This window comes from Mytilus californianus, unplaced genomic scaffold, assembly GCF_021869535.1.
Source record: "Mytilus californianus isolate M0D057914Y unplaced genomic scaffold, xbMytCali1.0.p SCAF_10, whole genome shotgun sequence".
NCBI lineage: Eukaryota > Metazoa > Mollusca > Bivalvia > Mytilida > Mytilidae > Mytilus > Mytilus californianus.
Genome location: NW_026262582.1, coordinates 3,186,482 through 3,212,311, shown reverse-complemented (window position 1 = coordinate 3,212,311; position 25,830 = coordinate 3,186,482). Strand labels below are relative to the sequence as shown.

General features: G+C 31.5%; 1 protein-coding gene across 2 annotated transcripts in view; it reads left to right on the top strand.

The window, feature by feature from the left end:
- The window catches only part of LOC127717467 (uncharacterized), a 50,700-nt gene that overhangs the window by 17,127 nt on the left and 7,743 nt on the right, over window positions 1-25,830 (top strand). For both annotated transcript variants that reach the window (XM_052223105.1, XM_052223106.1), the window contains one exon: window positions 24,557-24,850. In XM_052223105.1, coding sequence (XP_052079065.1) covers window positions 24,557-24,850 — 294 coding nt within the window. The remainder of the gene's footprint in view (window positions 1-24,556; window positions 24,851-25,830) is intronic.

Below are 25,830 nucleotides of genomic sequence, written 5' to 3'. Positions count from 1 at the left end.
AAATGTCCGCTCTTTTCTTTTAGTTTCTATTTCAATTTTAACGCCGCGAAATCGACAAAGTGCTTGCACATGTGTTACGATACATGTGTATTTACGTGGGAGATTAATTTTAAGAGCCCTTAATATGTATTTTTTATTCTCTAATTCGGCGTTATGTATAGATATATAGGGAATTTTATTACACTGATGTTTACAAAGCTTAAAAAAGGACGGCATATCAGAGTGTGCAATACATTTAATTTTTAGATAACAATTTTGCCTTCAAAATGGGTTTCTATGAACATAAAGAGATTTTTTTTGCATACTTTAAGGCAATTTTTCTGTTTGACTGTCCGTATGTTTGCATCCTTACCGGACAGAAATCATTGTTATATTTTTAAACAAATTCTTTTAGCTAGAACTTTTTAATCCAAACTTATAAAAAATGAGGTGAAAGGCATATGCTTTTTGTTTGATCTATTAATAGATAAATGTCAATTGTTTCAGAAAAGTTTGCTCTCAAATTGATTAAAATTCTACTTTGGACCAACATTTGGGGACATTTGTGACATTTGTTTTTGTAACCCCTCTGTTTTGAAATATTTTGTATCAAATAAATGCAGATAGTTTCCATTACTACACCAATACGAGATTATGTTTCACAATTTTAACTATTCGAAATCAAATCTATAAAAGATGTTGTTTCCATACATATTCACATACATGACACATACAGTGAGCTTAATTTTCTAGAAGTAAAGGAATAAGGGTGGTTTAAAATTATGAGTATTGCTACCTTATGGAATTAGAAAAAGCACATGCTTGCTTATTTAAAGACAATTTAGTGATACCGCAACTCTGTTGATTTTTAGATTCTAAATCAAATTCTGAATTGGGGAAATCTTTTAGGTAGAAATACGTATTTACTTGTTTACTGTCCTAATCAACCAAATACAACCATTTTGACACAAAGACTTGTTTCAGTCTTAAATTTATCTTCCATTGCTTACAACTTTTAACGGAATGATTACGCTTTATGTAAAATCTCAGTATGGAACGCTTTATATTTTTTTCATGCAAATGAATTAAAGTTCAATTTTTTTGCAAGGCATAATGTTACATTTTGGCATAAATTAAGTTAATTGTCCCCTCTGTTATAAATTGGTTCACTCTTTCAAACCAAGGCTTTGGTGAACTATTTTGTACATAAATCAGGTCGTTAGTTTTCTCGTTTGAATTGTTTTACATTTGTAATTTCGGGACCTTTTATAGCTAACTATGCTGTATGTGTTTTACTCATTTTTGAAGGCCGTACGGTGACCTATAGTTTATTTCTGTGACATCTGGTCTCTTGTTGAGAGTTGTCTCATTGGCAATCATACCTCATCTTCTTATTTTTATATTAACACATCAAAATTGTCATTCTAGTGCTTTAAAGGAGCTACATCGTGTACAATCTATCGACTGAAAAGGTTATTTAAAGATTCCAAATATGAAAAGACAGAAACAAGATGACAAATGTTAGAAATTTAACCAAAAAAGGCGATTTTTGGTTTGAATTTGTATGATTCTTCAAATTACTTTTTATCGCATTTTAGCGATAACTGCTAACCTTCATTGATATTTATAACTGAACCAATTTTCGAAAGAGACCAATTTACTTGTTGTAGCTAACAGAGCACGCAACATTATCTAAAATGGAAATTAGCAAAAAAAAATGTTTCGTTTTAAAGTAGCAAATCAAAGTTAAGTTTCGCATTTTGGTCCTAGTGAATTTTATTGTGTAATAAAATTAAGTTTTTGGTTGCTAAAGAATAATGCAGCCTTTAAAATGGAGTCATAAGACTATGAAGACTGTTTTGCATGCATTACAGTCGAGAAAGTATTGTAATATTTTCCAACAATTTGTTTTCTCTCGAACTTTTCAATCTAAATTTATGAAAGGATGAGGAGAAATGCTTATGATTTTTGTTTGATCTCTTGATAGATAAATGTCAATGTTTCAAAAAAAGGTATCTCTCAAATGGATTGAAGTTCTACTATGGACTTAATGACATTTTAAGCCCCCCGCCTCCGCTTCTTTTTCAATATTTTGTATCAAATAAATGCAGATAGTTGCCATGATAACTTCAAAAAGAGATTATAAATGACCATTTTAACTATTGGAAATCAAATCTAGAGAAGAAGCTGTTTCCATATATATGTATTACATGGCACAAACAGTAAGATTAGTTAGTTAGAAGCACGGGAAAGGGGTTGGCTAAAAATTATAAGTGTCAATTTAAAGTGTTTTCCTAACTGTGTATTGCAAACTTAAAACAGTTTTGGAAAGGTCTAACCAAAAACTAATTCTGACAGTTCTACCATAGAATATCTAGTTCTATGTATTGAACAGATTTAGACAGCGCTATCTAATTATATTATTATTCATTTTATTTAATATAAAAGCCATTGCATGTATTAATAACTTGGAATACTAAATAATGTATAACGTTGTACTTTCACATTGTTTTGATAAAAATTACGTATATAGAAATGCGGCATTTTTTATTATTCAGTGACATCCGTCAAATAATGTACATTACATATTTCATGAATATCAAATGCAGTACTAGTAACTTAATTGGTATTTAATGATATCTTATGTATATATCATAACAAAATTGTGATTCACATCTAAATTACATCCTCATTTATAACCATATCAATTTGGCTAAATTCTTCTGTAACGTTTGAAACTGATACTATTTGATACACTGAAAAGAAATCCTGTTTTTTGTCAAACTTATTAGGTTACATAATTTTTCTACGAACCAGATCGGCCAGAGCCTCCGACAAATGTGTCAGTAATTCCATATGAAAGATATCTGGCAGTATCGTGGTGCCCTGGATATAACGGCGGTCTTCAACAAACATTTTTCGTAGACTATCAATCATAAGACGAGGAAATGTGGAAACGTTCAGAACCTGTAATTGATAAAATGGAAATTAGGATGTCAAAAATCATGTAAGGCATAATTCCAAACACTCGATATTACGTTCGGTTACTGTCCAAGAATGAAATTGGAGAAAGTAATAGGACGAATGTGATAACTATAGGTAAGTATTCAATATTGAGTCGCAACATGATTATTATTATCACGCAATGTTTTCTTGTAATTCGCAGTTTCTAAGTGGTTTTCATCAATTGTAATGTGTGAGGATATTCAACTGTTTGTTTGTGATTATTGAAGGGAGAAGTCATACAAAAATTGAAACGACTTTCAAACAACTGTCGATATGAAAGGACATTTTTTCTGCATCAGATGTACAGTTGTAAAATCGGCGAAAAACGGTCAGGAAAACTGTTGTAGGCCAGTCAGTTCAGCAGTTATCCTGTTGCTTTAAAAAGCTTCTGACAGACACAGCTCTAACCTATAACTGTTGAAGACAGTTTTAATCTAGAATAACAGTTTTGGTCAGTTCTGACCTAAACTGATTCCCACAGTTCAACCATAGAACAGTTTTCTTTAGTTCAATTTATTTAACAGATTTGGACAGCTCAAGCTAATTACATTGTATATTGTTATTCATCTTGTTTATCTAGATGCCTTTGTATTTTCTAAATACTTGTTATACATGTTCTTAAAATTACATAACGTTGTACGTTCACATTTTTGGAATCAAAATTACGTATATATAGCAGGGTTTAAGAACATCCGTTGTTCGACCTGTCAGTCAAATGCGTTTTGTTTAAATATACTATTTCACTTTTTTGGTCTTTTGGAAAATGTTGTTTGTGCTGTATTTAGACCCCTCTACCAGGAAATTTGTTTTGCATGCACACGTATACAAATTGCGGTTTTTATCTAACGCAATCATAGGTTTGAACGTTGTTTTCAATTTAGACTTATTTATTTTTTTTTCGTTTGGGCTTGTATTATATTTGCCTTCGGGTTTATATGATCCGTTCATCCTGTTTCGACTCTTCAAAATTCAAGAGTATATCATAAATTGAGGTAAATTATATGGCCTTCCAAATACCGTTTCGATTCCTAACATCACTGAAGAGACATTAATTGTCGAAATACGGATATGGTGTACAAATTTTTGCACCTCATGTTTGCGGTATACCATCTTTTCTCCGCAAGTTTATTGTTTTTTGTTTGGTATTCAATTAATAATAATAATCCATTTTGTTACATCTTGTGATCCGTTTATTTGGCAATCGCCAATGGCAGTCAGCAGGGTTTAAGAACATCCGTTATTCGACCTAGTCAAATGCGTTTTGTTTAAATATACTATTTCACTTTTTTGGTCGTTTGGAAAATGTTGTTTGTGCTGTATTTAGACCCCTCTACCAAGAAATTTGTTTTGCATGCACACGTATAAAAATTGCGGTTTTTGTCAAACGCAATCATAGGTTTGAACATTGTTTTCAATTTAAACTTATATATATAGAAATATATATACATTTTAATTCAGTATCTGTATTTTTAATTTTTCTTGGTACACTACATACAGTGTATGTTCTACTGTTACATTGTTGTGATTATAATGACTATACAGTACGTTTAGAAAAAAATTGCGGCTTTTGTGGTAATTCAGCGACATCTGTCAAATTATGTATTAACACATTTCATGAATATCGAATGCAATAACGTACTAGATATTAAATAATAGCTTAGGTATAGATATCTTTATGAAAGTATTTTTGACAAATAAAGTGCATCACATACTTGTAACGATATTAATTTGGTTAAACTCTTAGAAAGAGTTTGAATCTAATACTGATCAATACAATGACATAGTCCTGTGTTTGGCAAAACTTATTAAGTAACTTTTTCTACAAAACAGATCGGCCAGATCCTCCCTCAAATGTGTTAGTAATTCAATTTGAAAGATATATAGTAGTATCATGGTGTCCTGGATATAACGGGGGTCTTCAACAAACATTTTTCGTAGAATATCAAACAGAAGACGAGGAAATGTGGTAACGTTCAGAACCTGTAATTGATAAAATGGAAATTAGGATGTCAAAAAATATGTATGGCATAATTCCAAATACTCGATATTACGTTCGGTTACTGTCCAAGAATGAAATTGGAGAAAGTAATAGGACGCATGTGATAACTTTAGGTAAGTATTCAATATTGAGTCGCACAAAAATTGAAACGACTTTCAAACAACTGTCGATATGAAAGGACATATTCTCTGCATCAGATGTAGTATATTTAACATGTTTCTATTTATAATTGTTTTTCTTTTTTGTTTTATTTTAATTAATTCAACTAAAATAAACAAGGGTTTCGTTTTTACTTTTTACACCTAATTATTTAGTATTGCCATGTTTCCAATTGTTATGTGTTACGCTTCATGAACTGTTGGTAATATCAAACTTTGTGTACTCATACTAAACTTTTCACAAAAATTTACGACAAAAGGGATGCTTTTTCTTTACTTATTGATAATTTTCCTTTTTGGACAGTGATGTTGCTTTGGAACCATCAAACGGTGTTTATATATCCTAACTCGTTCGTTATGCCAGTATCTGTAGTGAAGTTTTGGATTTCAATGAGCGTAATCTATGTATTACTGGTAAATTATTAAGTCAAGGATTTCGTTACCACAAATTACGTAAAACCTCTACTAAATTCTTCCATAGATACAAAGATTTGGTTTGCATGTTTGGCTGTACCTGTAAAACACTTATTTCAGACGGAATAGCACATCCTAAATTTCAAGTGGTTTTGGTTATCGAGCTCGGAAATCTATTTACGATCGGGTAAATCCTTTAAATAAACTTATTCTAAAAGGTAACCAATTCAACACTGTAATTAGATCTTTGAATATCGTTTGTATTGGTATAAATATTGATTTTGTTATCAGTAAATTAAAATCATACTAAACATTTTGTTATACACATATGCACTTTAAAGGTACTACAATATGTCGATCCTTTATTTTGGCATTGCACAAGGTCATGTTTTTCTCTGGCTGTTAATGATATCTGTACATTAAATCAAATGGATGTTGGATGTGTACTGATTGATAGTTTAGTCTTAGATGTATGATTTTTTTTATTAGTTGTTAGAGGCTTTGAACTAGCTGTCAGTAACTGCGAGTATTCTTAGATCTGTACTTAGTGTCCTTTTTGTTGTTAGGGATGAGGGATGGATAAATACCCTGCCACGTCCGGTCTGTGTTTATATTTGATGTTTTTTCTGCTTTGTATCAATCTGATGAGTTAAGCCTTTTTCAGCTGATTTTGATAGTTTGATCGTATGTTGTGCTTGTACACCACTCTCCTAGGTTAGGAAGAGGGTTGATCGCTCAAAAACATGTTTAACCCCGCCACATTCTTTATGTGCCTGTCCCAAGTCAGGAGCCTGTAGTTCATTGGTTGTGGTTGGTTTATGTCTGTCATATTTGTTTTTCATTAATTGTGTTGTTATGAATTAGGCCGTTAGTTTTCTCAATTGAATTGTTTCATATTTTTCATGTCGGGGCCCTTTATAGTCGACTATACGGTATGGATTTTTCTCATTGATGAAGGCCGTAAGGTTGCCTTAAATTCCTTAAATTCACTTTATTTGAACTTTGGTGGATTGTTGTCTCATTGGCAATCATACCTCATATACCTTTTTTATATTAGTTACTACAATACATGAATATTTGTCTGGTCTGTGAATTTACCAATGGTGTCCTACTTTCTATCGTGACTTACTTGAATGTCTCAACATACATCAGTAGTAGGTGCAGGCATAGTATGAGGCAATTACCCTGTCGACGAAATGGGTTGTCCATCCTTTTTGAGTTTATACGATTTCCTCATTTGTTTGTTTTGGTTGTTTACGACATTTTGTCATCATTAAACTACAAAAGTCAATGAAATATGTATCAAAATTATTTATCGTTAAAATAACAGGTCGATGCGGGAAAGATGTTCTTCAGAATTTACAAATGATAAACTTACCTAATCCGAAACATCTTCTTCTCTTCTTATTACACAATTTTGAAATGTGCCATCAAATTTGAAAATTAAAATTGATCTTCTATAAGTATGTTAAAGTTAGTTTGATAACAGACACAAACTGATCCTCATGACCATAAAATATCATGGTCAAATTGCTACAGTTAACACCATCTGTTCAACGATAAATAAGAAGGTTTAAAAATATTATTTTTTTTAGTGCTTAGCAGAACATTAAGTAATATAAGAAGACTCTCTTGTTAATGAAAGCAACATTTTACAACAATTAGAACTCGACCAGTGAAGAATATCTAAAAAGTTTCAATACTGTGCTTCTTTTGTAACGACAAGATTCAAATCTCTTTTTGCATTGTACTTGATTGTTTTTATATTAAATTCACTCACATTTGAAAAGAAATATAGCACGCATTTTTGATACTATTGATATGATTTATTTAAAAAAGATATAATGTATACATGTTTGTAATCAAAAATCAAAAATATGACAAAAATACTGGACATGTGTATTATATTAAATTAGCGTTTATTAATGAGGTTAACAAGATAAATTGAAATGAAATTTTATATAATTAATGAGAGAGACAGTAATTCCATATGAAAGACATCTCGCAGTATCATGGAACCCTGAATATAATGACTCTGCTCATACGCTCAATTGTAATCAAGTGATATACACTTCTCAATTGTTCAGAAACTATCTTTTATGTTATTAACTTGCAATATGAAATGTGTGTCTATGGGTGACACATGTGTGGCAAGATCTACTTACCCCTTCCGAAGCATTTTAGATCACCACCGGTTTTGGGTGGTGTTGCTCAATATATAGTGTTCTATGTTGTTTTAAGTCTACTGTTGTTTGTCTTTAATTGCCTCTCTTTTGCATCTGTATTACCCTGTGTACTGGATGATACTAGTCTACACGTTTGTACTTTCAAATAAAAAAAAACATTTTATAACTTTCAAGCGTCTTAATCTCTTTCCTGGATTAGCCTTCGTCAGGAATGCTCAAACTTAAACATTTATAAGCCTGTAATGTATAAATAGGTTGAAGCGTTGAGACTTTTATGATCAAATAAACTCACTTTAAATACCAGGATTAAAATATTGTATGTCAGGCGCGTGTTTCGTCTAAAAAACGATGCTTGAATAAAAAAGATTAAAAAGGCCAAATAATGTACAAAGTTGAAGAGCATTGCAGACTCACAATTCTGAAAGGTGTTGAGAAAAAGAGATAAGGCAATATATTCTCCCGGGGAAGAAAATAAGTATTTCGAAAAGAAAATATCCTTATTCACCTCAATTCAATTTTGCCAGGAGGAGTTGGAACCTTAGATTTTTGATAATGTCTTATATCAAAGGGGAATTTGCGAAAATATGTTATATATATATATTGTCAGTACCGAAGCATTGACTACTGAGCTGATGAACCCCTCGGGATGATACTATTACACATTTGTTGTAATGAGAATTACGTATTTAATCATGACGGATCCGTATCGTTATGTGGTTGACAATATCTATTAATGATAATCCAATGGCATATGTCAAATTGTATTCTTATCATTATCATGATTATCATGAATATCGGACGAAATTTCTTCTTTTACTATTTGCAAACATATTATAAAATAAACATCTAACATTAGGTATATTGCTAAAATTTCAATTGACATCAAACGTACATTCATCTCATACAGTCCCTGTAACGTAAAAGTTAACACTTTTTTCATTCGGGAATCGTACGTACAGCGTTCGGGAATCGTTCGTATAGCGTTCGGTCATCGTTCGTACATCATTCGTATAGCGTTCGTACAACGTTCGGTCAGCGTACGTTCATCGTTCGTTCATCGTATGGTAAATGTCATCGTTTAGGGTTTTGTATATCGTGTGGTTCATGGTATCGTAAAGCGTTTTATTTGTCGTATGTAACATGGTATGGTTTAGCGTTTAACGTTTCGTTTATCGTATGGTTTAGCGTTTCGTTTATCGTATGGTTTAGCGTTTCATCTATCGTATGGTATATCGTTTTTCGGGTTTTATTTCAGAAAATTATTTCGTTTATTATTTTGAGTTGAAATAATTTTATATAAAAAAAAAATGCGAGATAAAAAAAAATACAAGATTGGATTGATTATTAGTTGGTTGCGTACTTGTACATCGCAAGTAACAACCAAACGGATATCCCACTTTGGGATTTTTTTTTTACTGTCAGCCGAAAGACGACCTGTAGTGATCATATTTCTATAACCTTGTCACCCTTTGTACTATATTAGATTGGAAAGATTGGATTGGAAACATTTCACTTGTTAATTAAAGCAAGTTATGTTAATTATTATATATTTTATTTAATACTAATTGCGTAATTAATAACATTTCAAATTTGATCTTATAAAATGTTAAAAAAAAAAACATAAACAATACCCTTAACTAGTTCAATGGAACGTGAATTATCTTTATAGCTTTATAGCTTTATAGCTTGCTGTTCGGTGTGAGCAAAGGCTCTGTGTTGAAGGCCGTACCTCGACCTATAATGGTTTACTTTTATAAATTGTTATTTGGATGGAGAGTTGTCTCATTGTCACTCATACAACATCTTCCTATATCTATCTACTTTACATAAAACTTATGTAGTCGTAAAAAATAGCATTGGTTGTAACGTTTTATCTTGATTGAGAAACGTTTAGCAATGCAATAATCTTACTTTAAATGTATTATAACTTAATGTAGATTTCGAACTGTATACCATTTCTTACCGATAGAAAAAAATGTTTGCAACTAATATCATTACACTTTGGAATAGCCTGCTGTATAAAGCGAAGGGAAAACATTTCCTTCCATCACATTTTGACAGTAGTACATTTGTTGTATCATGAGACAAATACGGCGAAATATATAAGTCTCTCTCTCTCCTCCTCCTCCACCAAATATTTCTTTAATCCAAATATTTCCTTGACACAAAAAACTATGTATAACTTTCTATAAATGAGGCTTTATATGAGATACACGTACTATATCTAAATGTATTAAAAGAAGACAAGTTATCAATGGTATTTGTTCCCCTCAATGTCAGAGTCTAATTTAAATCGAAGATTGCCAGGGATATATAAAAAAAATCGTGAAGACTTCTTTTAAACCCAGCGTCGCTTGCAATTGCTGCTGTTGGTGTTAAAACTGTTATTTTGACTGTACAAAGGGTTTAAGTCCATGTATGAGTAAAATACAGAATGAAAAAAATAACTCTACCTTTTTTTCATACATTTATTTATTTTAGAGGTAAGCTTCTGTCCAAGTTTCATAAGTTTTAACGCAAATCATTTAGATCGAATCACCTCAAATAACCAATCAATTGTATATTAAAAGTTATTGATTTATTCTTTACATACGAATCAATGAAATATTTGTCACTGGACGTTATGCATGCAATCAATGATCAATTACAAATCTACAGTATTTATAAACATACTGCAATTGTATATATGAAAGAGACTAAATAATATAAATATTAATTCTTTCACACATATTTGAAGGATCGAAACAATCAGTTCTACAACTGGTTGTTATTTAAAGACTTAATGCAAATTTTACAAATATTACATGCCTCTGTGAACTTTCATATTGGCGCACCAAACTATTTCCTTTTATCGTGCATAGCTCATTTTTCGATTCACTTAAGGTTTTTACCGATCTTCTAAATTGTTTATTACATTCTGAAACTAAAATCCTACACAAATTGCCAAAACTTTTATTCTCAGTCTAGACAGCGTAAAAGATGAATGCACCTTTGTACAAACGGTGTTTTGAAGACCGATATCCATTTGCGCTGAAAAAAAATTAATTTGCCACAACTTAATTACGCTAATTCTTCTTTTGCAGCATTCATTTGCGCCAAAAAATGTAAAATGTAGAAATACCGCAAAGGACCGATTAGTGCACGAAGAACAAAGTTTTGCACTTATTTTGAAATCAATGATAGTATTGACTCAAAGAACATGGCATATAGAAGGAGACTTTCTAAAAGTACATAATTTCAAATTTGAAAATTTATGATTTTAAACGAAAACCAATAAGAATTTTTAGAAAGGGTTATTCAACAATTGATAATTTATTTGTAATTCATTCATTGTTTGAAATTTTAAAATTAAAAAAGAAAAAAATAGTTTGTGCATTCGTCGACTTTGAAAAAGCGTTTGACACGATTTGGCGAGACGCACTGTGGTACAAAATGCTTTTGAATAATATGAATGGATGTATGCATAATGTAATTGTTAATATGTATCAAGGTACTAAGTCGTGTATTTCATATAACAATTCCATGTCTGATTTTTTCCCATGTAGCAACGGGGTTAGACAAGGCAAAAAATTATCGCCTTTTCTTTTTTCTTTATTTTTGAATGATCTTGATTCATTTTTGCAAACATGTAATATAGAGGGCCTTAAATCAGTTGCTTGAAGAACAACTTGACATATTTTTAAAACTTTTTATTATTCTGTATGCTGATGATACTGTGTTGATGGCCGAATCCGCAACTGAACTCCAAAAACTATTAGATTGTTTTCTAGATTACACAGATGTATGGAGGCTAAAAGTAAATGTTGATAAAACAAAGGTCGTAGTTTTTTTCAAGGAGACGACCATCATGTAATTTTCAATTTTTCTTTAATGAAAAAAAAAAACTGGATATCGTTGATGAATTTAACTACTTGGGCATTATTCTAACAAGAACAGGCAATTTTAATAAAACAAAACAATTTAACGTAGAAAAAGGCCACTAAGGCTCTTTACGAAGTGTTAAGACTGGGTCGTCTTCATAATCTTTCTATATGTAGTCAGTTGGACTTATTTGATAAAATGGTGAAACCAATATTACTGTACGGTTGTGAAGTATGGGGTTTTGGAAATAATGACATAATTGAAAGGGTACAACTGAAATTTTACAAATTATTATTAGGTCTGAAAACATCAACACCCTCTTACATGATTTATGGGGAGCTTGGAAGATATCCTATAGACTTGGACATAAAAACTAGATTGATCTCATTTTGGGGGAAATTAAATTCTGGTAAAGTGACGAAACTATCATATACTTTATATAAATTGTGTTATCACATGTCTATTAATGACAATGTGAATTTTTCATGGTTAAACAGAGTAAAGACTATTTTAAATGAATGTGGTATCCCAAATGTATGGGAAACACAATCATTTATAAATTGCAAATGGTTAGTTTCATTCATCAAGCTCAGACTTAAAGATCAGTTTGTACAAGTCTGGCATTCTCTGCTTGAAAACTCACCAAAAGCACTTAATTATAAACTTTTTAAAGATTTTTTTGGAAAAGAAGATTATTTTGAAATTCTTGGGAACAAACTATCTATTGATTTGTGTAGATTTAGGACCACAAATCACAAGCTCCCTATTGAACAGGGTAGATGGAACAATATAGTTAGAAATAATAGACTGTGTCTTCTATGTAATAAAAATGACATTGGTGATGAATTTCATTACATATTAGAATGTAAATACTTTGAAGAAAACAGGAAACATTGTATGTCACATTATTATTTTAAAAATGCAAATATTGTAAAATACAAGCAGATTATGTCTTCAAAACACAAATAAAAACTGATTAAACTTTGTAAATTTATAAAGATTATCAACACAGGTATATGTGCTCCTGGCTAAAATTTATTTCATACATTGTCTTATCAATTGTCTTGTTTGTTCTGTCTTATTGTAAATACTGTACATAAATGTCTTCTCTATACCTATGTATATGGTTTATTGAGAATAAAGATATATATATAACTAACAACACAATTCATAAGAAAATCATATCTTTAGTAATTATAAATTGATTTAATGTTTCATCGACACGCGCCACCCTCCGTTGATTGTCACTTGTGTAATCGATAGAAATTCGTGTTTGTTCAACCTTGACCCGTTTTGATCCACTTGTATACTGATTAAACATATTTATGGTATTTCAATTTTCTCTGATCTTTTTCGTTTGTTTATTACTGCCGTATTTATTTTGTTTTTCTGTCTGTTATATTTCTTAGTTCTATGTAATAGTGTATTTTCTACTATTTTTTTAATTTGTGTTCCTTTTCTTTTGCTTGTTTGTTAAGCTTACTCTTTAATAGTTCTCTAGTATTTGTTTATAAAAATATTTTAGAATGTATATATATATTCTTATTTACCAGCACATAAGATACACATGTTCAAAGTATAACAGTTGATTACATTTTTGTCGAGCCTGCGACTTTTGTCGCAAAAGTGAGACATAAGCGATCCTTACATTCCGTCATCGGTGTCGCTGTCGGCTAGCGACATCCACAAATATTCACTGTAAGATTAAAGTTTTTGATATTTTAATTACTTTCTTAAACTATCCTGTATTTCTACCAAACTTGGACAGAAGCTTGTTTATGATCATAAGAAAGTATCCAGCAGGGGCGTGTCCAGGTAAGGACGTAATGGGCGTACGCCCCCTCCCCTTTAAAAAAATAAAAATTAAAAAAAATAGCGTTATCTGCTTATATTGTATTGAATATGGCAATTTATCATATTCATTAATTAAACACATACTCTGATTTCTTTTTATACTGATTCCCCCATCCGATGGCTGACTTGGACACCTTTTTCAACAACCAAAGCGGTAAGTAAATCTATACATGAAATGGTTTTTTTTGTGTGACACTTCCCCAATGGCCATTCTACATCTACCCGGGGGATACTCGTTATATATATGATACCGGGTATGTTCCGACAAACGGGGTTGCCTTTTCAGCTAAATTGTTTGAAATGGGGTTATGTTTTTTTCGCCTTGCATTGAAAGAGTCAGATTTGACTATCTAGAACGGGGTATTATAAATACAATGTTACACTATTGTTTCAGATAAGGGTGACTGTTTGGTACCATTAAAACGTTTAAACCCGCTGCAACTGTTTGCACCTGTCCTAAGTCAGGAATCTGATGTTCAGTTGTTGTCGTTTGTTGATGTGGTTCATAAGTGTTTCTCGTTTCTTATATAGATGACGTTGGTTTTCCCGTTTGAATGGTTTTACACTAGTAATTTTTGGGGTCCTTAATTTATAGCTTGCTGTTCGGTGTGAGCCAAGGCTCCGTGTTGAAGACCGTAATTTGACCTATGATGGTTTACTTTTATAAATTGTGACTTGGATGGAGAGTCGTCTCATTGGCACTCATACCACATCTTTTTATATCTACTAAATTGAAAACAACGTTCAAACCTATGCTTTGCGTTGGATAAAAACCGCAATTTTTATACGTGTGCATGCAAAACAAATTTCTTGGTAAAGGGGTCTAAATACAGCACAAACAACATTTTCCAAAAGACCAAAACAGTGAAAAGGTATATTTTATCAAAACGGGTATATATATATAAAAGTCTAAATTGAAAACAACGTTCAAACCTATGATTGCGTTGGATAAAAACCGCAATTTTTATACGTGTGCATGTAAAACAAATTTCTTGGTAGAGGGGTCTAAATACAGCACAAAAAAACAATTTCCAAAAGACCAAAAAAAGTGAAAAAGTCTATTTTAACAAAACGCATTTGACTAACAGGTCGAACAACTGATGTTCTTAAACCCTGCTGACTGCCATTGGCGATTGCCAAATAAATTGATCACCAGATCTAACAAAATGGATCTTAATATTAATTTAATACCAAAAATATATATATAAACAAGTCTAAATTGAAAACAACGTTCAAACCTATGATTGCGTTGGATAAAAACCGTAATTTTTATACGTGTGCATGCAAAACAAATTTCTTGTTAGAGGGGTCTAAATATATATATAAGTCTAGAGATTTGCACAACGATACTAATATAAGACCATATACAACTCGTCTAAACATCAGCCCAACAATGTTAGACCTGTAAATTTTGCTTTCGCAAATTTTTTGTTCTTCCCTCGCCGGGATTCGAACTCATGCTACTGAGATATCGTGACACCAAGTCGCCTGCACTGTATCCGACGCGCTAGTAATATATACCCGTTTTGTTAAAATATACCTTTTATATATATCAAAAGTTCAGAAAAAGCTATCGTTAAAGATTTATTTTTCATTTTTCATTCCCATTTCATATAACCTTTTAACTGAATTTACAACTTCTTCCAAAGATTTGATATCCACATGTTAATCAATACATAATTTTAATGATCCGAAGTCAGACTATTTCACCAATTTGTCTATCATGGAGTCTGTTATAATACTTCATAATTTGATGCTAAATTGTTGAAATCCAGGAGTTTCTGACCTTCCCCATGGACCCTATACCAGGGCAACCGGAATTACGCCTCCCGTTTATAAAATCCTGACCTAGGACTATTGAAATGTAAATTAACGCCCTATACCCTAGAATTTGGAATTTCTCGTTATTGGTCTACTGCTGTTAAGATCCATCCAATCATTTTAATATACCATAGACAATTAATGGAGAGAATTCGGCAGAAAAAATAACCCTGACATTTAACTATAAAATATACATGCTCCAAGTCAGGAACCGTTACATTGCATTTCACAATTATTTTATGTTTTTTAGCCAAAAAAAGGTCAAAAAAAAAGAAAGATTATATTCTACGCCCCCTCTTTCAAATATCCTGGAAACGCCCCTGTCCAGGAGAAAATTTTGTAAAAAAAAATCATGTTTATCCGTATTTTACTTATAAATGGGCTTAGTTTTTTCTGTCAGTTAACATTACATTCACTCTGTCGTTAAAGTTTTAAAAAGTTTAATTACTTTCTTGAAATATCCAGGATTTCTACCAAACTTGGACAGAAGCTTAGAATTCTATTTATCCGTACTTTATTTATAAATAGACTTAGATTTTTCTGCCAGTTAACATTACATACACCCTGTGGTTAAAGTTTTTAAAATTTTAAAAACTTTCTTAATCTATCCTGGATTTGTACCAGTGACACGCGCTGATTAAAAAGTCAATAAGTTTACAAATACGTACCTATGTGCATTTAATAAAGCAACACTTGAACTTATTAATATCATTTTTTTTAGTGTAATTTTATTTTTATTTATATTTAATGTTACCCGATAAAATTCACTTGAATGAGTATTTCTACTGTAAATATCACCCGTACTATCTACAATATACGGAAATGACACGGCTGCGTATTGGAAAGTTACTGAAGGAAGATTAATGTCAAATTCATATCCCCGGGCGGCGAAATTACCGGTTTGTCAAAGAATATAGAGAAAATGGAGAAATATAATGCGCGCTGTTAAATCATGCTTTGCAAGGATATTTACAGATGACTTCTTTTTTGGTCGTCAATTACTTAATTTTTTCTAATGGACTTCTTCATAAATCAAAAACACGCACAAATTTTAGACCGAAAAACAATCACATGGCATTGAATGATTTTCCAACTAAAAACTAGTTATAATTGCCTATTAAATTTTTCATTTTTCTCGTTGGGTTGCTTGTCCATTGACATTTACACCATATCTTTTTTTTTTTCGGTATTTGTAAAAAACTGCTCATCGATCAATTTCACAAGAGTCTTAGAAATCTAATGAGAAAAATACTCGTAAGTCATAAACATTTAGTATAACTTGCTATCACTAGATGTCCTTATGTGTTTTTTGTTGTTTGATTGCTGTCTTATTGTCGTTACCCAAGGTGTTCTCGGGTGCGTCTAAACACTGCTAAGGAGTCCTTAGTGCACTAAGGACGTATGATATGCCACTAAGGACTAGATGGGGTGCTATTACATGTAATGTCTTTTCATATTATTGTAGATATTGATATTTAATGCATAAATTTCAAATTTTATAGAAAAATAATCACAAATTCTAACTTAATATGGAAAAATAATACATGTAACAGCACCCCATCTAGTCCTTAGTGGCATAGTATACGTCCTTAGTGCACTAAGGACTCCTTAGCAGTGTTTAGACGTACCGGGTGTTCTCTACTGTTTAAATCGGTTTAAAACAATTCACATTTGAAATAATTTTGCTCAGATGAAGAGTAATAAATTGAAGAGGTTTATATATAAATTCTTAGTGCAAAGTAAACATTAAAAACAAAATCTTTTTTTCAATTTTTAACTTCCCAAAATTTTAAACTGTATTGATTTTGAAGATGTGTCTCATCTAAACGAAGTCTGAATGGTCTCCAACTTACCAGTTTAGTGTTACCCTGTTTGGCACATACCTACATATAAACCTCATCACATTTGATCCCAAAATTGTCAATAAAATTGAATTTGTCGTAGTAAATTCCATTGAGCACAAAACAAAACCAAACCAGATTTGAATTATATGGATATTCAAATTTTTTAAAAGAAATATGAAGAAAAATGATAATTATCTTGTTTGACTTTGAAACACGGATTTAATTCTTTAAATTACATTTTGCTCGAAAAACACCTCAAATCTTCCTTGGAATGAGACCTCTTTCTTCATAGAAATGTATGAAATAGTTTACACTGGACATTAAACAACCAACAATCAAACAACTAAAATATGAATGTAGGACAGAAAGTCACAGGACAAAAAGTCATGGACAAAAAGTCACGGACAAAAAGTCACAGGACAAAAAGTCACAATTCAGTTTTGAGATTATTTTTCTTTGAACAAGAAAAAACTGATTTAAAAAGAAATAATTTGGTTTTTCTTAAACTATTATTTATAAAGCAACTTTGTAATTAAAATTTATGCAATAAATATTAATAATGATCAAATAATTGCTATGAAAACAAAATGTCAAAGAGGCTTGATCCTTAAATGGCTTCATGGTGCCAAGATATATATCCTTTTCACGATTAAAATTTAATAAATTTTCATTTATCAACAATTTCCTAAACTAAAAAAAGAATATATGTAATAAAAAAAAATATTTCAAGATCTTTCTCTTATATATTCAAACAATTGTCAACAAACTATTTGTGACTTTTTGTCCTGTGACTTTTTGTCCTATCAAATTTGTGACTTTATGTCCTGTGACTTTTTGTCCTGTGACTTTCTGTCCGTTTACCCTAAAGAAATCCAAGGGGTTATTATTATGCATGTACATCAATGCCAATTAAATACCATATAAATATTATGAATAATCAACAAAATATAATGCTGCCAAAAAGAAACATTATCATAAGGATATCAAAATAATTCACAGGTTTTTTTTTTCAAAATGAATTGCGAACAATCCTCTTTCAGAAGCATTTTCCAATGTCCGTGCTATCGCTCCGTGTCGGTCAATTATTTTTAGCATAAAGTTTTTTAAATCGATGAAACACATTATTATATAAAGAAGTCACAGTAAACATTAAACTTATGCATGGCGGAAAAGAAACATAAGAAAATAATAGGTGCAATGTGCATGCAGCCTCGCAAATAATATTAAAAATTAATAACATTTAATTTATTTTTGATGGAATGATGAAGTTTCCAGAACATAGAAAATACACCAAAAAATCTATTAGACTAAAGTACACTATCAAAATGTGCTTGGTGTCCATTTTACAATATATCGTGTAAGAATTTAGTGTATTCTTATTCATTCCGACATCTGTGTCCCTGGATCTGAACAAGAAATTGCGAGGACGTTATGCTCAGTTTACCTTTAACATGATTTTTTAACAGAATGTTATAAATATAAAAAATTTTTAAAAAAATTCTTCGCGAAAACAAGCTGGCCCTAAAGCTAAATGTCATCGTCAGATGTATAATGGAAGGCGATAAACACTTTAGACTATATACCACCTGCTGGTTCTTTTTACGTTGACACTTATTTTATTACGTAACAAGTACGAATGTAAAATTATCGATATGGTATATTCCAGTCGAATATACACGGTATCTCTGGACTGGGGTATTTAAGATATTTTGATCTGACACTCTATGTAAAGTAATTTGTGCTTTATGTAAAAAAAAATGCATATAACCATCGTATTTTCACAAAATCTTTAAAATGTGTTGACTTTGAGCATACATGTATATATATATATATATGTATTCAAAACCTGATTTCCAATAATGGACCAATCTCATTATTATCAGCAGTGAGCAAAGTATTTGAAAAAAGTGTATTTAAAAATGTATTTAATCACTTATTTAGTTATATTTCAAATAGACAAGAAAGCGTTTTTGTTTCAAGTTCATATTCGCCTTTTGAGAATACAAATGCAGGGCTCTGTATTAGGTCCCCTATTATTTATGTATATTACATAGCTGGTAATTTGATAAGTCTACCTCGATTGAGTGCTGATTAAACATCCCTTTCTAATTTAAGTAATAGTCCTTACACAATAAAGGATGTCTTAAATAGCGATTTAGAATAAATAGTCTAAAGATTAGCTTATTGATTTTAATCCTAACAAGACAAATGCAAAATATGCTATTTTCCTTTAATTTTTCCCCAGATGACATAAGAAATCAAGTAGTAGAATTGTCTTCTGTCATTAACACTTAGGAATTACTTATGATCCCAATGGTAATTTCTATACACATATAGAATACGTTTTAAGTTGTGCAAGCACAACATTAAATTAAAAAAAAAATGAAATATGTACTGACTAGATAATCTTACTGGTGTGTTCTCATTTCGCCTTAGCTGTGAATTCCAGGTAAAAAAGGTAAAAAATATGGTACTAAGGCGAGATGGGAATTGAACTAAGGCGAAATGTGAATTTAGATAAAAATATTAAATAAACAAATTATAAACCTCTGTGTTCTTATAGCAATTTAAACAACATGTGATTATTATAGGGAATTGTTGTCATGAATTTAGAACATGACGTTAAGTCTGAAGGAGAATGATAAGTCACTGGGTCGCCCGTGTTTGCTAGTCGGGTAGTTATATATTTTCAGAGACACAGGGTGACATTTGCTAGTGGACAGAAGAAAGTCCAGAAAGCTCAATATGTTTTATTCTTCACATAATGGGACTGCCTCTACGATTTTGCCTCTTTTTGGTCAAATATCTAAATTATTATAATTTGCGAAACAGTAATAATTATGTGATACTCAGCATGCAGTTATTTATAGATAGATATAACTATCGAATGAAATAGTCTAAACCTCGACATATGTACGTCCAGAAATATGAATATATTTATCTAAATTGATACTATTGGATTCAGATACATGATTGCACGCCAATCTTTATTATAACTCATCATAGATACCAGGATTACAATTCTATATTTACGCCAGACGCGCGTTTCGTCTACAAAAGACTCATCAGTGACGCTCGATTGACAGTTGATTGGATAAAAGTGATGGAATGCCACGCCTATATTAAAACTGAGGTCCTATGAACCTATGAACCGACTGCAGATAGCTCCCAGTATTCGAATTTGATATAAAAAAAAAATATTGATATCTCGTTTTGTTTCAATATTAAAAGTTTTGAGTAACGTAGTTGAATTTTAGATTAAATTTGGGAAGTCTTGTACATCCCCATTTTTAAAAGTTATTCAACAAGAAATGCAAAAAAAAAATCAGCTGGTTTTGGGGGGGGGGGTATGATGAAAAATTTTGTTCTGCATTTTTCTTTAAATGAATATAATCTCAATGTAAATGTAGTCCTGCCTTTTTATTTTACTCTTTGTGTCTCCATGTAGCCTCGAGATATGGGACTACTTATTTTCACGTCAGACAAACTTCTTCGTGCATGAGACTTCATATTCGATTAAGTAATTTCAAAAGGGAATGGAATGCCCATCGATTGATAAACGGAAACCGTAGAAAAAAAATTAGTCCATTCGATAATTCTTAACCCCATGTATAAACGTATATGTTAATTTATTATTGTGCACTGTTTAATATGGTCAACAGGGAATGTCACTTGCTGAAAGTCACAAATGATAGCTGAAACATATCATGAAACAATTACCACGATTATGATATTTCATTTGACTTCTTGGGTTAGTTGACCATGAAATAGTGCATTATAGTTTTAACAAAGAAGTAATTCGGGATAAGAAATGTCTAAATTGATAAGTTATACAATGCATTTAAAAATCCATTGCAAGAGTATTGTATACTTAGAAATCATCGCCCGCTGTTGTAAGTTCAGTTTTGCCATTTTTCGTGCTTGTCATGAGACGATATTTCAGGGGTTTCGATTGTTAAACTCATCAAATCAAATAACGAACATATTCCATCTCAACACCAGAAAGAGTGGCTCATTTACATCTATCAATGTTTATCGCTTATAAGATGTTGTACTTTCAATGCTATCTATAAATGCAGAGTAAAATTTTAAATGTTTGGTATACAAATTTTAAATTATTCATCTTAAAAAAAAAACCAGAAGATAATGGGAAATATCCAAAGAATCATGATATAAATTGAAAGAAAAGAAGAAAACCCAAAACATTTTTTTTTATATTGAAATTGAAAATCCAACTGATCAAAAGTCGTATTGACGTCTAAAATTCTATACACATTAAACTAGTACTTATAGTATCTCAAAATGTCCAAACAGAGCCCGTTTTATAAACGCACACTGGACATAATTGTTATATTTCTATTTAGACTTTCAACATTTTATCAACCGTTTGTGAACTATTTTTGAAGATTACGAATCCGTAGCTTCATTGCACATTTTGCTTTGTTTAGAAAATAAAATACACAATTACTTGTATGTAAAATTGTTTTAATGGAAGCTTTCTGAAGGTACTTGATAGGATGTACGCCAATTGATGAGGGCGTGACACATTTTCAAGAATGTTCAATCAGCTTTTTTTCTGTTGTACAAAGTTTGACGTGCGGTGATGTTTGAACATTGTGACTGTGTAACCTGATTCAAAACTTAATTAATTTAGAAAAAGTACTTTGCAATCGCTGAGAAGACGTTGAGTGTATTTTACATTTGTCCTTTCGAAGCCTTGTATATCTTACCATGCTGTATGGATTTTGCTCATTGTTGAAGGCCGTACAGTGACCTTTAATTGGTCATTTCTACGTTATTCATTCTATGGTTAAATTCTCTCATTAGACATTATCCCATCATAGATGATCAGGTGTAATATAAAAAAGGAAACTACATTATCGTATCTCGAATACATATCTATAAAATATAATAAAGAACACTTTAGTAAGATTGAGTACAACAGAAGCTTTGCCTTATTAAATCCTCCATGCTGTCTCCTTCAGACTGTCAAATACCGTCACCTTAACTGTTAACATGGTATTATATGTGATAAATTGCTGTAAACAATACTAAACTGAGTATTTATTCACAGTACGCACTTCCTATTTTAGTTGTGGTGATATAAATCTTAATATCATTGATACACGTTTGAGAAATATGTGAAGTTCTTCAAATGCAGATTTAAACCTTGTTAATATGAAACACAATCCCGCATGCAGCTGTGGCCATCCTGTTGAGGATAGTATTCACCTTCTCTTTTTTTTGGTGCCCGTTTCACATTGAAGCAAGAGAAATATAATTTTCGAAATTAGAAAGATCTACGATATCCTTTTGCTACTATTGGCTGGTGACCTTTCATTTCAGCTCAGCAAAAATAAAAAAATAGTTGAGTCTGCACAGTCTTATATAAAAAATACACAAAGATTTAGAACATTCAATTAAAATTCAGAATTCCTACTTTCAAACTCTTCACTCTAGTCCAGTTTTATATATTACTCTGTATTATATTGTTTTTTTGTTTATTTTGAGACAAGGCCATATTTTGTCAAATGAGATGCACAATTACTCCAAGGCGAATTACGAGAAGTGGTTTCGTATTTCGTTATAGAAAAAAACCTACTAGTTTATGTAAAGTAACGACTCTCGTACGGTGTCGCATTATTATCTTTTTGATAAATTGGTGCAATTGGATGCAAACAATACTGACCATAAAATGTCAAGTTTGCGAGATCAGACAATAACCCAACAACTAAACAATTGAAAATCTAGGAATCAATATTTAACAATTGCCAGCAATAAGCTATTTTCATAAATAAAACATGATTTAGTCGAATAATTTGCGAGTAAAGAAAAAGAGACTACCATAGATTTGTTATTAATCCTAAATGCTTGATCGGTACAGATCAGTATTCAGGAGTTACCTTTTTTGCATAAACCACATTACAATAGAAATTGGAAAATAGGGCCTGAGTGGTTTTGTTTACAATTATTTCCCATTATGTCGGCAGTGAAAATCTGCAATTGTTTCATCATGTTGTTTGATTTACACATTATAACAAAACTAAGAATATGACGGATGCATTTATAGTTAGCTGTTTAACGTCCAGTGGCAACTATTAGATGTATTAATAGGAGGACATTTAAAATGTCATGAATATAAACAAGGACATCCTTTGTTATGCAAACATGTGTATCACGGCACAAGCAATGACCTATAGACCCTGTGTATCATATGTATATTTAGGGTGGGGTTGCTCCGAATAAAGGAGGTATATAGATACAGGAAAATAAAGAAAAAAAATATAAAATAAGAATAGAGTATAACGGGCAAAATGAAGAATAGAGGAAAATGGTCTTAGATTATTAAAGAAAAGAGGGAAATGGTCTAGATTTTTGTTGTTGTTACAAAATACAAAAATGAAAACGCTAAATTAAAATTTCACTTACAGTTTTTAGATTTTTCATTTTTTCAGTTTTTAGAAATTTTTCATTTGCCGGACACGCTCTTTTTTGATGATTGTTAAAAGTCAAGTGCATTAGTAGTAAAAATAATACACAATCGTTTGTACATTGGTAGGGATTTATGTTTGGGGTTGATGAGGCACATAACAGAATATTGTTTCTATTTGAAATTTCTTGAATATTTGTTTTTTTCGACTGATTTGATAGATGAATAGAAATATAAATATAATCTAAAAACTGTTGACTAAACACCCTGCAGACTGCAGTTTACTCGCACATTCACATTTTCCACGGCTATCAAAATTCATAATCGTATCTTTTACTTTGTTTAAATCTATTTCAGTGTTTATTTTTCAAATTTTTTATGTAAATAGTTTTGGATCAACATCGAGACAGAATAAATTATAATTTATTGTTAATGAATGATTAAAAACTGAATTTTGCATCCAATCTAAATTTTTAAGCCTATTATCACCTATATAAAAATATTTAACAGAACACAATTCTAGTTTTATATTTAAAAAAAAATAAGTACGCCAAACGAAACTATGCACGCTAAGAAACGATGTACGCTTAACCATACGATATACGCTAAACGAAACGATGTACGCTAAACGATACGGTATACGCTAAACGAAACGAAGTACGCAAAACCATACGATGTACGATAAAAGGACGCTTATGTTATCGTTTAGGGTATGGTTTATGGTACATGGTTTCGTTCGTACATCATTCGTTCAGCGTCCGTGCAACGTTCGGTCAGCGTTTCGTTTGCATTCGTACACCGTTCGGGTAGCGTACGTACATCGTTCGGGCATCGTCCGTACATGATTCGGGCATCGTTCGTTTTGTTAACTTTTACGTTACACGGACTGTAGCAGCCGGTATTTATTTGTCTTTAGACATTGGTTATGTTTCAATCTGAAACAGTACTTTAAAAACATCTTGTGTTTAACTTAATTTCTTTAGTATGTAAATTTTACTACAAAGCTGATCGCCCCAAACCTCCTACAAATGTGTCAGTAATTCCTTTGGAAAGACATCTAGCAGTATTATGGTGTCCTGAATATAACGGAGGAGAACCTCAGACGTTTTTCATAGAATATCAACAAGAAGCCGATGAAATGTGGAGACGGTCAGGACCTATAATTGATAACATGCAGGTTAGGATGTCAAATCTCCTGTATAACATGACTCCAAACACTCGATATTGTGTTCGGCTGTTGTCAAGAAATAAAATTGGTGAAAGCAAAAGGACGGCTGTCACTTGTGTGATGACTTTAGGTGAGTAATTTTGCAATAGTGAGTGACTACATGATTATACTCATCATTCATTCCATGTATGCGTGATATGCAAACTTTCTGAATGCTTTTCATTCATGGTACTGCGTGTATGTGGAGGTAACCTTGAGAAGATATTACTTTGTGAGGATATAGGGGTTAATTGCGAGCGGCAAACAAATTTAAAAACATATTGAGTCAACTACTGATATGAGGCATAGAAAGAACATAACACAGGGTGGATCACAATTAATAAATCATAATGAGGGAGACAACGGTATAAAAAAAAAACTACAGATCCACGAAACGGTTAGGTAACAGGTATGGCACTACTTGATTCATCTGTCATCTTGCTTGTAATATTTTGACATTCTGTCATTACTCGTGTTCAAACGAATGTCATCAATTGGCAGTCTATCACAAATTAAACATTTATCTATAATATGATGTCGATATTCATTCAAAGTTAATCAACTCATTATTATTTTCCATACGACTAAGTATTAACGACATTTGCCTGTGTTTGTGCTTTTGTTAAATCCTGGCATCAGTGTGTATGGCTTTTGACTTACTGTGATCCTACTTACATGTGTAAATACTCGTTTAGGTTATACACGTTCTTAAGGGAAATATTGTAAATGTGTATGTTTTTATAAGATGCATCATGGAAAACACAAAATATTGCAAAACATTTGTGTTTAACAGTTGATACAGATAGTTAATGCACGGTATCCATCTACGTTACGAAACTAGGTATGCAATGTAGTACTGTCGTAAATATATGCCACTATGTTTCGTGTGCTAAACTCCTTTATTATCATGTGTTTTTTAGTCGGAAACATTCAAAACTATTAGATTCGATTTCCTAAATTTGCTACATGAATATATGTTTTACGAACACAATAGAGGAAGAAAATCATGATGTCAAATCCCTAGGCTGAACTCAAATGTCTAACTCTGTTTTATGTTTGTTTGGAGGAGAA